This window comes from Molothrus ater, chromosome 20 (genome assembly GCF_012460135.2).
Source record: "Molothrus ater isolate BHLD 08-10-18 breed brown headed cowbird chromosome 20, BPBGC_Mater_1.1, whole genome shotgun sequence".
NCBI lineage: Eukaryota > Metazoa > Chordata > Aves > Passeriformes > Icteridae > Molothrus > Molothrus ater.
The window spans coordinates 9,064,275-9,078,599 of record NC_050497.2 but is presented as its reverse complement, the minus strand read 5'-3'; the positions used below and the strand labels follow the sequence as shown (position 1 = coordinate 9,078,599).

Here is a 14,325-nt window from a genome sequence, read left to right as displayed (position 1 = left end):
GTGTCCCCTGCAGTCCTCCAGGATCGATGACCAGCGCTGTGCCCCCCCAGACTCCATCCCCCGTGGCCCCACCATGCCTGATGAAGACTTTTTCAGCCTCATCCAGCGTGTCCAGGCCAAACGCATGGACGAGCAGCGTGTGGATTTGGCCTCAGCCCAGGAGGAGGCCGAGGAGGAGCAGCAGAGGCCTGGTTCCAGCTAAGAACTGGGCTTTGGTCTGGGGGGGTTGTTTCAGCTTTATTTTGTTTTTTAAAAAGGAAGAACAGAGTAGGTGGTTTCAAGCCCGAGTGCTCCTGTGCTCCCAGTCTTGCACCTCCATCGTGTTCCTATGGGAGAGCCCAATGGATGGGGGACAGTTTTTAAATAAGGGAGTTTTTTTTAGGACACTCGGCCACTGTAACTCTGGGCACAGCACCTGGAAGACTTTAGCAGCCCCTTGCTGATCACCTAAAACCCCAGGAACTTGGAGGAGCCCACAGGGGGTAGCTAACTCCATCCTTGATTTCTTTTATTTCCACAACACTTTTATTTAAACAGGGAAAGGGAAGAACACCTTTTCCATTTTGAAGTCCTCCTGTCTTCCCTGACACAAATGGCTCTGGATCCTTCTCTGGAACATCTTGTTCAGCTTTGTTCCTTCTACAGGAGAAAAAGAGCCTGAATCCTTTAAACCTTTTCCACCCCAACTGCATCGTGGTCCCACACACCTGAGTGTATTTTAGGTTTGCTGAGGACTCTCTGGAGAGCCCTGGACATTCTCTGCTTCCAGCTGCAACCCTGCAGGACCTCCTGAGCAGGGGAAAAGCCTCTCTGACCCTAAGCTTTAGTGGGATTTGTTACCTCTGCAGCCCCATGGCAGGGGCTGTTCCTGGGCAGAGGGGAGGAGGAAAGAGGTCTCTGCCCAAGTGTTCAGCCCACAGCAATCAGGGACAGCTCCTGGTGCCACTGAGCCGATGTGAAGGTGTCCAAGACAGAACCTGTGTGTGCCAGGGCCCTGCTTCAACAGCCAGCAAAGCTTTCTGCCCATGGCTCATCCCTCCTTTTTTCTGTGTCCAACAGCAGCTCGGGCCAGTGGCCCTTCCCTCCTCTTGTTTCTCCCCAAACCAGCACTGAGGTGCTCCCAGTGAGACTCTCTGGTTCTGTCCACCTGTCTCCAGCCCCTGGAGCCTCAGGAGAGCCCCAGCCTGGGGGGGCTGGCTGGGAACTCACATTTACTGACATTCCTTCCCCTTTTGGAACAGCTGGAAAAGCTGGAGGAGGGCAGCAGGGCCCTGACTTGAGGAGGTGCAGTATTTTTCCTGTGCTTGACCAGAGACTGTGCTGGACTTCAGCAGCTCCAGCGTTCTGCCGAAGCAGCGCCGCTCCTGCAGAGACTAACTCAGCACTTTGGATTGGAAATGCATTTGATGGAAACATTCCCAGCCAGCAGGGAGGTGTTCTTAGACCAGTGATGCTGCTCATGGGGCATTTCCCCTGCCTGCACTGACCATGTGGAGAGGTAGCTGCAGTTTACCTGGACCTGGAGCACTCACCTGCTGCTTGGCCAAGGCTGGGCCTCCTTCCTGGGGCTGGGCAGAGCTCTGGAGAGGGGAGAGGAGGAGCTGCCCATCCCTACCTACCAGCCAGGCTGGCATTTGTAAAAGAGAAAAACATTGAGGATGATGATGACCTGACCAGCTGCAGGCTCAGGCCTGTGCAGCTCTCAGCCAGGTGGTGAACTGGAACCTGACCATTAAGCTTTCAGAGGTATTATTGAGGTATTATTTGCCATATACTTGAATGTATGAGCTTATTTATTTTTTACATGTGCATTTGCTAATGTCATTTTAATGGGGAATTTCCAACCCACAGGTACTTGTTTTTTTTTCTAAAAAATAATCTGCCAAATGGATTAATATATTAGAAATGAATACAGCTCAAGGGGAAGGGGTGGGGGGAATTGTGCTTAATAAATATTTGTGTCTAAGCTTCAGTGCAAATACTCATTTCCATTATTTCCTGGCTCACAGCAGGGCTAATCCTGGCCCTTTGGAATAAGGATGGGGGTGAATGGAGGGAGGGGGGGGTCTCTGGTAACAGACACCAGCACATGTGCTAAGAAAAGTGTTGTGCACCCACCTCCACATCACTTTACTCTGTGAGCACGTGGGGCTCATGGCAGCCACCACCATCCCAGCTCTGCCAGTCTGCCAGCATGGAGTGGCTGTGGAGGGAAGGTACAAAGCCCTGAGAATTCCCTGCCCAGAAGTTTCCAGGACGACAGGGCAGACAGAGCAGCCCTGCATGGCTGAGAAAGGGCCACTGGAAAAGGCTGAGGAGAGGCTGAGCTGTTCCTTTCAGGCCCTGCCCGGTCTCGGTGCCGCCCCGGCGCCTGGCCCAAAGCTGGGTTGTTCCCCAGAGCCAGGGGACAAGGGAAGGGAGTGCTGGGCACAGCCTGGAGTAGACACAAAGCAGCAGCACCAGCTCATTCCAGCACAGCAGGCATGAGCAGGCTCTTGGACTGGGCTGGAAGGCAGCCTGGGAACAGCAGTTTGGATCCTGAACCCTCTGAGGATAAAGCCAAGTCACAGCTGGGCTTCCCGTGCCTGGCTCATTTGTGCTGGCCACTGCCAGCCCTGATCAAAGATAATTAAACAGCTACCAGCTTGTTCCCATCAGGTGTTCTCACACCTCAGGGTGCCTGGGCACAGCAGCTCTGAGTGTGACCTGGGGCCAGAACTGTGCCCACAGGTGTGCAGAGGCTCAGATTCCCCAGGAGCAGGTGATCCCTGGGAGAGAGTGATGGTGTCTCACCTCCTGTCTGCCCATCCTGAGCAGCACAGGCTCCTTCTGAGCTCCTGCTGTGTGAATCCTCCTCTCTCCCACGCTGCCAGGCTCGTTCCCACGTCGGGAAGAGCTCTCTGATGCTGACATCCGCTGGAGAGGCGCGGGACTGCCGGCCCTGAGTGCTGCTGCTGCTGCAGCTGTGCAGTGTGAGCTGCTGGAGCAGGGCTGTCCCCCGTGCAGGGCACGTCCTCTTCACAAAGAACCCTAAAAATCCAGCAGAAACACGAGATCCTGCCCTCTCCTACCCAGCTGTACACAAGCACCAGAGGGACTCGCAGGACAGGGCTGATGGAGAAAGGCACTCAGGAGAAAAGCTGCTTCTCCTCCCTCCTGCCTTTGGCTACAGCAAGCCCGTGTGCTGACCTGTGTCCCCTTTCCAGAGCAAACCCACTGCCCTATGACACAACATTTTGCAGAAAAAAACAGCTTCAAAAGGGAGGAAAAAATCGGGTTTTTAGCTGCAATGTCTTAGCAGCAAATCTTTTTGTATTATGTGTAAATTCCCTCCCCTTATGTTAACCTGAATGTTCAGAGCAGCAGCAAGAACTGCCACCCACCATGCTCAGAGGGCCTCTGTCTCTGTCCTACCCCAAAGGGCACCTGGTGACAAAGGACACTGGCACAAGGAAACACTAAAATCTAGGAACAGCCAACAAAGATTTTGCTACTTTTTTTACTAAAACATAGCAAAAATTTGCACCACCTTCCTGGGACCTAGTAACAGGTAAGAAAGGTAAGGAAAACAGTATAAAAAAGCCAGATTGTAAATGAGTTGTTTCCAAGGCAACACGGATCCTGCAACAGCTGCTCTGTTCCACCCCATCAAAGGCATCAGCACCATGGAAGCAGAATGCTGATTTTCAGATTAAAGGTAATAAAACAAACACTTTTCCAGCAGTGCTAATAGGTGCCAGCAGCCCAGCTCAGGGGGAGAACACAGCAGTGCTCTGAATGCAAATTCCTGTTTGTCAATCCTGGGTCACTCCAGCAGCTGGCTGTGTCAGGGGGAGCTGCATCTCACAGGATCTGAGCACAGACGAGCTGGCTGATGAAGTTCCTGCCCCTGTTTCATCACTCTGCACTGACACACCCACAGGAACATGACAACTTTCCTGGTGCTCTGACCCAACACCCACAATGCAACACAAAACTGTTATGAACACTCCAGATGAAGGAAACTCATGAATGCCTGCAGTAATACTCACTGAATCTGTGGCTGATGAAGCACCACAAGCAGCTGGGGATGCCTGGCTGAGAGAATTGGGTTTGCTCAGCCCAAGGCACAAAGGCTGAGAGAGGTTTTACTGCTTTATGTGCCTCAGTGATGAGGGGGATCCATAGAGGTTGTGATTCAAGATCCTGAATATCTCCTCTGACAAGCAGATTGGACTGGAATCCTCCAGAAGGCTCTTCCAAACTGAATTAGTCTTTGATTGCAAGCTCAAAACCCTAAGAAAGCAGGTGGGAACTGTGCAGAGGGAACAAACCCTAACAAAGCACAGCATCATCATCTCAGTGCCTGATCCACCACTACCCCAGAGCTGCATGCTGACAAACTCCCACATCTGTCATTTATTTCTTTTTAAATTTCTAACTAATCTTAACATACTGCAGTAGCAGTAATAAGCCCCTCAATATCTGCCAAGACAACTTTCTGGGTCCTCTTCTTCTCTCCAGCACTAGTAATTTTGCCTTCACACCCACACTCCCCCTCACCAACAAGGAGTGGTAAAACCCCCATGCTGGAGCTCGAGTGGGATCAAAATACAAAACTTTCAGCCCTGACATGAGGGACACAGAAAAAAAAAAAACTCTGGAAGAAGTCAAAAGAACAGATAAAAGCAGCCCTTGACTGCATTAAGAGCAGGTGATCTGACCCTCCTGCAGGGTTATTGTGGCTTTAGAATTCTGGGACCCATCTCCTCAGGTGGAATCAATTGCCCCCTCTGCTGATTTGCCACACCTGAGCATCCCTAAAACCTCCAGCTCCAGCTGCACCTCACTAGGTCAAACACACATAGAGAATTTCTGAGCACAGAACAAAGCCAGGCATGGGACACTGCTGGGGTACTGAAAATTGCCTGAAAGTCAGCAAAACAAGAACCAGGAAAGACACCAACACATCTCTAAAGACATCAGCTTGATCAAAGGCAAAACTACACAAGGCAAAGACACAAAACAGAGAGAACCCAACACCCGAGTTTATTTTAGAAACAGTTAAAATCAGGGAATGAAGGTGAAGAGTCCAAGCAGAATGTCCCAAATCCCACGTGGCAGGCCTGTCCAAGAGGCCACAATGTCACATGTGTCCCACAGGCCACAGTCCCTCGTGTCAGGTGTGTCCCTTGCTGCCAGGATCTGGGGGGGCTTCCCCGTTGTCCCCCTGTGCCAGCTGAGCCTGGGGCCCGGGCTCTGCAGGGCTCTCCAGCAGCAGCTCCAGTGCTTCCTCCCCAGCCACACGTCTCACCTGCTCCCCTCTGGCTGCCAGGATCTCCTCGATATTCCTGCACAGGGATTTGAGAACCAGCAGTGACACCACAGCAAATGCCCTCAGCACTGACACCATGCAGGGAATCACATCACCAGGAAAACCAGCCAAAATTAACCACAGAAAACCACCCGAACCTTCTGGGACTGCTCTCATCCACCAGGATCAATGATTTAGCAATTACAGAAGCTTTTAAAGTTATCTTGGGAATTTAGAAATCACTGGAATTCCACAGACCAAGCTACACACTTGAAACATCCAAGGAAAGCCAGCAGTGAAGGGATAAAGCCTGAGGGGAACAGCAAATCACCCGCTGGCACCACTAAGGATCCCTGTGAAGTTTCTACTGCAGCTTCACACCAATTTATTTAGATCCTAGACAGCAACAGTCAAATTATAATGACTGAAAACAGTCTGTGTGTTTTAATGAACTGGATGAAACTTTAGTTTTAGTATGAGCCACATTAGAAAAAAAAAAATCACAAAAATAAGGCATCAGTTCAGGAAGCTGCAGGTGGGAGCAGGGTGAGAGGAGGATGCTGCTGGCATCCCTGGGAACAGGGTGTGAAGAGGATGCTGCTGGCACCCCTGGGAGCAGGGTGAGAGGAGGATGCTGCTGGCACCCCTGGGAGCAGGGTGAGAGGAGGATGCTGCTGGCACCCCTGGGAACAGGGTGTGACAAGGATGCTGCTGGCACACTCACCTCTTTCCCTCCAGGTCAGAGAACCAGCCCAGGTTGTCGGCAATGACGTGGTGGTTCCCGCAGCCAGGACAGGTCACGATCACCACCCCTCGGTGGTAGGCAGCCTTAGAGATGGATTTGGCTGAGCGGGTCTGGCACACCTGAAAAACAAAGTGGGTTTCATGAGCACCGTAACTGCAGCTCCTGGGACTTTTAAGACAAAAATACTTTTGACATTAAAAGAGTCCTCCCTCCCTCACTTCGAACTATCCCAAGTCGGCTCCATCATGTTAGGATGTCGTGAGTTCAACCCGGGACACGAAGGCCGAGAGAGGTTTTACGGCTTTCCGTGGCTCCCTAATGAGGAGGATCCATGGAGGCTGTGGGATCTCCACCCTCAGAGACACTCACAAGACCCCGAACATCCTTCTCCAAGACGGAGCTTGGATTTGAAATCTCTAGAGGGCTCTTCCACTCTGAATTAGTCTTTGCAAGTTTAAAACTAAGAAAACAGCTACACCACGAACCCCAGCGGCAGTGCCCTCAGAGCGCCCCGGCCGCACGCCCACCTTGCAGGTGTACACCAGGCGATAGTGCGTGGCCGGCGGCGGCCCGGGGGCGGTGCAGAGCGGGCGGGCCGGGCCCCAGCGCTGTCCCTGGCCGGTGCAGAGCGGGCGGGCCGGGCCCCAGCGCTGTCCCTGGCCAGTGCAGAGCGGGCGGGCCGGGCCCCAGCGCTGTCCCTGGCCGGTGCAGAGCGGGCGGGCAGGCTCGCAGAGAAGCCCCGGGGCGGTGCGGGCCGAGACCCTCAGGCCGGGCGGGGGGCGGCGGGGCCGCCATGGCGGCGGCTCCCGGAGCAGCGCCCTCAGCGCGCGCTGCATGGCACCGCGCATGCGCCCTCAGCGCGCCCTGAGGCAGCGGCGGCCATGTTGGGTGCGGGCAGCCGCCATGGCGGTGTCGGGCAATGCCCTTCATTAATTGACCCGTAATTAACCAGCTCAGCCCGGCCCTGTGTCACACGCAGGAATTTAAACCTGTTTATTGACCGAGGGGCCGTCAGAGCCATACAATAGTGTCACTGCAGCGCTTTTCATAAATTGGTGTTTGGATGGTTTTAGAACCTAAACAGTCCGTTGTGAGTGAAATGGAGAGGCACAGGCACCCTGTAGAAGCTGCTGTTTCCCTCAGAGATTGGCTCCTGGGGAGCCTGTGGTGGCCGTGGTGTCCCTTTCCAAGGGATTTTGGCGCTGTCCCTCTCTCAGGAGCCCTCGGTGTCGGTGTTGTCACTGCCAGAGGTGTTCTCCCAATCCGCCTCATGGTGCCGGTCTTTGGGCACCCTTCTCATTGCTCTTTTTCTGCAAACAACACCAGACATACAACTTTCAGAAGGTGTTTCTGCAAACAAGAGGCATTTCATGCCCTTAGTGTGTGTATCAGTCCCCTTTGTGGCTCATTTAATGCCCTCCATTGATCAAGCTTGGGGACAGGAAAGGGGAAATACAAATACATGGATATACAAAAACATGGATATACAAATACAAATCATGGATATTGCCAGGTTAGCCCTGCTTACTGCAGCCCAGACCTTCGGTAACGCTCAAAGCAGTCCTTCATCCTCCTCCTCTCCTTTTCTGCCAGTTCCTCGTTGGCCAAGCCACACTCCTTGAAATAAAAAAAAAAAAAAAAAATTAAAAAACCCTAAAAACATACAAATTTATTCTTGATCAGATTGGTGTTAACACCAGGTTGCTTCCTGCATCTGCAGAATCAAGTACCAGCAGGTTCCTTATTGTGTGTCCAGGATGGTAATGCTGCTGTTTCACACAGTTTTACTTCATTTATTCCCTCTACATCTGTAATTCTGGGAGTCTGTTTTCTGCAGCAACAGTAATTCTGCAGTAATTACACTGGAAAACGTCCCCACCCAGAGATGAAGGGCAGAAAGTAATTAGAAGTTTTTATATACAGATGGAGAAATGTCCACTGTAAATGTTTTGCTGTTCAGAGTTCGCCCTTTTTGGAGGGTGGATTCTGCACTAAGTGCTCAGAGTTTAGAAAAGCAGGGGCTGCTGCCATGCTTCTCCAAGCTGGTAAATCCATCATTAATGAGAATATTAAAGATCACAAATCCCAGTCATCATAAAGAAGAGCCCAGAAAGATTATCTTACACTTGGTGATTTTGGGGGCAGATGGCTCTGTTGAGGGCTGAGTTCCTGGTTTTGTACTTCCAGGCAATCTTCTGAAAGATAAAAAAAAAAAAAATCACAGCTTTAGTCAGAGTTGCCATTGCAAAGTAACTTCTCCCTCCAGCAGTTCTTCCAACAGAAGAGCTGTGATGTGACTGCACAGAGTCCACAGCAGAACTGAAACCAAGCCCAAAGCACTCAGAACTCCATCCTGTCATCAATCACAAGTCACTTCTCATTTTAACTGAGCACTGAATCTTCCCCGGGATGGTGGGGTTCCCCACCTCCCTCAGAAAGAGACAGAGCTTTCCACTTCCAGCTTCAGCAGGAGCAAAACAAACCTTTTCCAAGCAGCTCCTCTGAGGCCACTGTGAGAAATGTATTAATCATTATTTTATCCACCATTTGTCCCTGCTCCCCAAGTTGTGAATATCATGGCACTTCACACCAGACCCTATTTTGGTGAAGCACCTTCTGTAGTGACCAGGAATTACAATATATATTTTTGAACTGAGTAAGGTAGAATAATAATTAAAGCCTTTTTGGATCAGTGCTGTTTAGTTTTAGTGAAAATTCTCCCATCTCAATGGATGAAAAGATCATTTAGATCTTCCAGGAGAGCAAAACAGAATGAACCATCCTCTCCAGAGCTCTACTCAGTGTTTTCCCTTACTTTTAGCTGTCTGTGTATCTTCATCCAGGTGACTGTGAAGAACAAGCTGTGGGGCAGAAAACAGAGCAAGAACTTCAGAACTGTCCCTCAGTCTGTAGGAACAGAAAAAGGAACATAAAATCCAGGACAGGCTAGAACCAACCTCTCTCTCCCTGTTGCTGCCAGCAAACAGCAGACAGCCAGGAGTTACAGATTTACTCATGGATTTCTCCTCCATTAATAGATCCAGCTTCCTTTGGCCTCATTTATACTCTTGGCCTCCAGACAATGTGACAATCACTCCCTCACTGAAGTTATGAACTAAGTGAAACTCTTTACTACAGGTAGCTCCAGGGTAAGACTTATTTTTGCCTGTTCTCACACAAGAGAGACAATTAAAAGCAATTAAAAATAATTAAATTCCCTGATTTGCTTAGACTCAACACATCTTGCTGACTAATGTCATAACTGTGTCCTGCATTTAGAACTTCAGGACACAGGGAGGTTCTGTCACTGTCTTGCTGCCTCTGGACTTTTTGACTGAAATGAACCTGAGCCACTGCAAACTGCTGATACTTGGGGAGCTGAGCACAGGCGAGGAACATGAAACCATCCCAGAAGAAAGGGAAAGGTAAACAAGGAACTCTACTCACTTCCTGGGAATCTCTGGAGGAGGAGTCATCCAGGTCAGAGGTCTGAAACAAAACCAGTATAGATTGATCATTCCTCATGAGCAAGGGAGGGAACATACAGGAGACTTAATGCTCCACAAAACACAGAACTCCTACACTCCTGTCTGGCCACTCTAGAAAGTACACAAGATGCCATATTAATTAAAATATATCTAATTTATTTCCAGAAAACTTAGCTCCCCATTTCATCCAAATGGCTCACACCCAGTCTCTAAATAGAGTCACTCTGTGGTGGATGAGGAACCCTCACCACCTTTGGAAATGCTCCAAACACAAACACAGGTGGCCTGAGCTTGCATCTGTCCAGCTTTTCCATGCCTGAAACCAGGGTGGGGTGATAGAGACCATCACACCTTTCATTTTCTAAACTCAGCATTTGCATGGCAATGGTTTTAATTAATTTTGGTGGTGGCTCAGGGAAGTGTTCACTGCCCAATGAGCTGGAGCTGCTCAGGCGCCAAGGCCTGGGAACAGCCGCAGTGTGACCCCATCCTCAGCTTCCCAATCCTTCCAGGGGAGGAGAGCTATACCAGAGTGGGCAGCTCCAGCTGCAGCCTTTTCAGCTTGGCCTCAGTGGCCAGGAGCTGGCTCTCCTTCTGGAAGAGCTGCAGCTGCATCTCGTCACATCTCTCGCCCAGCTCCCGGATCTGCTTGCGGTAGGCGTCTCTCTCCACCAGGTTCTTGCAGTACTGCATGTGGAACTGCTCTCTGGTCAGGAGAGCCTGTGCAGGGGGACATGGGGCAGTCACACAACAGCATACACAGGCTGGCACTGTCTGCCCAAAAAGCAGTGAGGGATATTTTATCACCTGGTCTCTCTCCGAAGCCACTTCCTCCATCTGCTGCAGGACAGCCTCAATCCTTTTTTTGTACATCTGGGAGTCCTTCCTCAGAGATGTGCACTGTAGCTCCAGCACCTCTTTCTCCTCTGCACACTGCTGAGACAAGGTCAAAAGCACCTGCCTGTGGGCAGAGCCTGAGCCAGACTGTCCCCACTCCTGCTCTGTGCCACAGATTGCTCTGGCCAGAGCTCCATGGGTGTCTGAGCTGTCAGCTGCCACACACGGAGTGCTGAAATACAGGTACTACAGCAGGAGCAGCAGGGATTGCTCCTGAGCAGCTGCTCTGCTCCACAGGCAGGACACTGCAGGTGCTTCACCTGCCTCCTGTCTGATCCAGAGCCTCAGCAGGGACTGGAACAGCAGCACCTACTTTGTCCTGGAGCACCTTGGCTCGGCGCAGCTCCTTGCGCAGGCTGTAAATGGTGTTCACCAGCTCCCGGCGTTCTTCCACAGTCTGGCTGCAGTCATTCTCCAGAGTTTCCCTGGAGAGGCTCTTCTCCAAGTTCTGCTCCCTGGCAACCTGCAGGACAAAGGCAGAAGTGAGACAGGGCCACCATCTAAGTCCATATCAATTCTCTCCCCTCAGGGCTCTTGGGTAACAGCTGATCCCCACAATCTTCACCGCAGCATCGCTGCCCTGGCTGCTACAAATAATCCCTTCAGTCCATACTCAACCACCCCACCAACCTGGAGAGTGTTTTCCAGCTCCTGGTTCTTGGCCAAGAGCAGCTCCTTCTCCTGCTGGATCTCCCACACCACCTCGTGGCTGGGGCGCTGCTCTATGGCGTGTTTCAGCTTCATGGTGTGCTTCCTCTCCAGCTTGCAGTCATCCTCAGCCTTCATGAGGCTGTGCTTCAGCTGATCGATCTACGAGAAGGTTCAGAGCTCAGCAGGAGCAAGGAGAGAGCTCTGGCCTGCAAAACCAGTTCTCTGTTCCCCAGCCAAATACAGGGCAAGTTTCTCCCCAGCTGTTTTCCTCAAAGTTTTGTGCCCTGGGGCCAGAGTCCTGCCTGTGTGCTAACAGGTGCATGTTCCTGTGCTGCCTTTGTGAGAGCAGCTTTGAGTGAGGGCAAGTCTGGTCATCATTCACAGCACAACTTGTAAAATTCAGGCCTACAGGGCTGAGCTGGGGACCACAAAGACACGTGCTAGAAAAGATGTTGGACTGGAGCATCCACGGCAAAGACGAGGTGCTCAGCCCAGGTAAGAGAGGGAAGCTGGAGAAGCCGTGCCTGACCTCTAGCAGCAGGTCCCTGTTCTTCATGAGGGCCGCGCTCTTCTCCTCGCTCTGCTTGGCGTAGCTCAGGGCCAGGCTGTAGTTCTCGTCCTTGCACTTGCGCAGCTCCTTGCTCAGGCTGTCCCTCTCCTCCTTCATCCTCTGGGCGCGCTCCTGGTGCTTGCGGAGCAGGCTGTCCCTGACCCACATCTCCCTGAGCGTGTCCTCCTTGGAGTGCAGCCACCCCGCCAGCTCCTGCGCCTTGCGCCGCTCCTCCTGCACCGCGCTCTGCAGCTTCATGATCTCGTTCATCAGCACCTGGCTCAGGCCAGACTCGCCAGCCGTGTCTGTTTGGGGCACAGGGGTCACGCTCTGCTCTCCTGGCTGCTGCCAAGGCACACACAGAGGTCAGCTTCCCCTCCATGTCACTGCAGCCAACCCTGGCGGTGTCTGACCAAATTATCCCCGCTGTGCCTCTCTGCTCTGTGCCTTCCTGCACCACACAACAGGCAGAAGGAAGAATTCATCCTTCTGCTTCCCCTTCCCCCTCCCCAGTCCAGCCCGTGACACCAGGGCTGTTCTTCCCAGAACTCTTCCCAAGCACACATGGAGCAAGGCAGGGAATGCTCCTGGCTCTGCTCAGCAGCACCAAAGGAAAAGCTGTTGTTGAGAACACAAATATTACCTATAATCATGGAGAAAACCCTGCTGGGCTCTTTGCCAGTTATTTTCTTATACAGCTGGGGATAATAAAGCTCAAGACTCTCCATAAATGCCTCAAAGCCCTTGTGCCCCGTTCGCTGAAGGATGTCCAGGAGAACACCTGAAATCATGGCAACAGGATATTCTATTCAGTTATTTCTCTCTTCACCTGTTCTTAACGTAAGAAAAAATAGCTTCACTTCCTCCACATACAAAAGTCCCTGGGATCCACTCACAGAATAAATTAGGTTGGAAAAGACCTCTGGGATCATTAAGTCCATCCTGTGACTGAACCACCTTGGCAACCAGACCATGGCACCAAGTGCCACATCCAGGCTTTGTTTAAACACCTCCAGGGTGGGTGACACCAGCACCTCCCTGGGCAGCCCTTCCAGCGTCTGACTCCCCAGACAATCCCAAACCAATGTCCTGGAAACTCCCCAGAAGGATTTGAAGTGCTCCCACCTGCCTTCCTCTTGCGCATGACCAGGCTGGGGTCGTTGAGCACCTGCTCCTCATCGTCAGGGCTGAGCACTTTGCACTGCCGCAGGTACGGGGTGATCCGGGAGGGCTCGATCACCGAGATCAGCTTCACACGGAAGCTCTCCAGCTTATTCCAACAGATCTCATCGTTATCCTCTTCCAGCATGTCAGCAGTGAGGGCAATCAGTGAGCAGCGTTGTCTTGTCTGGAAAAAAAAACACCAAAAAATCCCCAAGCAGCCCCTGAGGCTCTTGGAGCAGTGTGGCAGTGGTGGTGAAACCAAGGACGTCAAGACTGAGAATGCAGAAGTGTCCTAATGAGCTGTTGCCTCTGCTTTACGAGCAGCTCACTCTTCCTTCTCCACCTCCCAGCATGGGAGATCCCTGTGTTCTGTCTGACCACACAGACACCAAATCTATCACCCACAGAGCTGTGAAATAAACTTTAATTCCCTGTTAATATCAGCCGTTCTGTATCACCAACCTTCACCTCTGCAGTCACAAAAGCTTCCTTGATTCTCCTCTTGTGTCCTGGCTCTGAGAAAATCTATCTTGGATGCAGCCTCCCTCTGTATTCTGAGTAGAAAAAAGATAACTCCAGGAACAAAACTGGTTTGAGAAAAAGGAGAAACTACTCAGCTATACCCTAAGACAGGAAAGGGAAGGAAAAGAAAAAGAGAGATAAATAAAAAAAGCAGAAGCCAGAATGGATGTTGGGGGAGGAGAAGGATGGTAGTGGCATTGTGAGTCAGCAGCAACACATAAGCAGTGATTTTAGATTAATTCTGGTTTTGTTTTCTAATCTGTCCCACTGAAGGACCTCCTGGGCTCCAGAAAGTTTCCTTGTGCAGTGGGTCAGAAAGACTAAAAAGAATGAAAGCCACAGCCATAGAGGTGTGTGCAGCTGATTGCAGGGGACAAAACAAGCCACAAAATAAGAAGGAAGAGGCTCTTCAAAGGCTTTCCAGCTGTTAACATCTTCTCCAGGAAAACAGGTGGCAGCAAGAACTCACCCTTCTTTTAGACAGAAGTCTCTTGAGCTGAAAAGGGTGATTTCTATATTGATGCCTCTCATTTTGGATTAAGCTTCCAGCATAATTATGACAAGAAAGGGAATGAAGTCCTGGCAAAGCAAGGAACGTCACCCCTGATTCCCAAATGGCAGCCTGTGGCCATGGGTTATGTGATAATGCTGATAATGCTGATAATGCCATTGTGATGATGCTGAGCATCACCAGAAGACCCGAGCCCGCCTCCCCCCCTTGCCACAGCCCTGGCACTGAACTCAGAACTCACTCAGTGTTTTTTAAAGAAAGCCTGGAGAGCACACAGGCTCTGATGCCATGGCAGCATGACACATGTTCCCGTTAGCTTCCCACTCCCCTCTTTGTTCTGCTTTCTAAGTTTATGGAGAGTTTTTCCATCTTATCATTAGGAGTAGGGCAGAGATGCTCAGAGATTCTTCCAGCCTGTGTTTCTTGTCATGAAATTAGCTTTACACTAAAAAAAGATGCAGTACCTGTGTCAGCTGTGCCCTCGCTGGAGGTAATCAGTGTGTC

The 14,325-nt window shown here is 51.2% G+C and overlaps 3 protein-coding genes across 8 annotated transcripts in view; 1 reads left to right on the top strand and 2 right to left on the bottom strand.

Annotated features, from left to right (window-relative positions):
• The window catches only part of GPSM1 (G protein signaling modulator 1), a 66,922-nt gene extending 64,950 nt beyond the window's left edge, over nt 1-1,972 (top strand). For all 6 annotated transcript variants that reach the window (XM_036393929.1, XM_036393928.1, XM_036393930.2 and 3 more), the window contains one exon: nt 14-1,972. In XM_036393929.1, coding sequence (XP_036249822.1) covers nt 14-202 — 189 coding nt within the window. In that variant the 3' untranslated portion in view covers nt 203-1,972. The remainder of the gene's footprint in view (nt 1-13) is intronic.
• A 3,037-nt stretch (nt 1,973-5,009) lies between these two features.
• Nucleotides 5,010-6,943, bottom strand: DNLZ (DNL-type zinc finger). The gene is given in 3 exon segments (XM_036393934.2): nt 5,010-5,330; nt 6,018-6,157; nt 6,566-6,943. Coding segments are annotated over 3 exon segments (690 nt in total). The 3' UTR covers nt 5,010-5,158.
• A 91-nt stretch (nt 6,944-7,034) lies between these two features.
• Nucleotides 7,035-13,560, bottom strand: CARD9 (caspase recruitment domain family member 9). Its single transcript, XM_036394014.1, has 13 exons — nt 13,251-13,560; nt 12,750-12,972; nt 12,268-12,405; nt 11,604-11,929; nt 11,054-11,233; nt 10,737-10,886; nt 10,334-10,459; nt 10,055-10,246; nt 9,486-9,527; nt 8,854-8,899; nt 8,163-8,233; nt 7,579-7,655; nt 7,035-7,348 (listed from the first exon to the last, which is right to left on the bottom strand). Exons 2-13 carry the CDS (start codon nt 12,931-12,933, stop codon nt 7,252-7,254), a joined length of 1,629 nt encoding a protein of 542 aa, XP_036249907.1. The 5' UTR covers nt 12,934-12,972; nt 13,251-13,560; the 3' UTR covers nt 7,035-7,251.
• Between the last annotated feature and the right edge of the window lie 765 nt (nt 13,561-14,325).

Excerpts from the sequence above, each read along its gene's own strand:
- CARD9 (XM_036394014.1), bottom strand. The coding sequence starts at position 12,933 with ATGCTGGAAGAGGATAACGATGAGATCTGTTGGAATAAGCTGGAGAGC. Across the intron at positions 10,887-11,053 it reads AGCTGGAAAACACTCTCCAG|GTTGCCAGGGAGCAGAACTT; the intron begins GTTGGTGGGGTG and ends TTTGTCCTGCAG. Across the intron at positions 9,528-10,054 it reads AGCTGGAGCTGCCCACTCTG|ACCTCTGACCTGGATGACTC; the intron begins GTATAGCTCTCC and ends GTTTTGTTTCAG.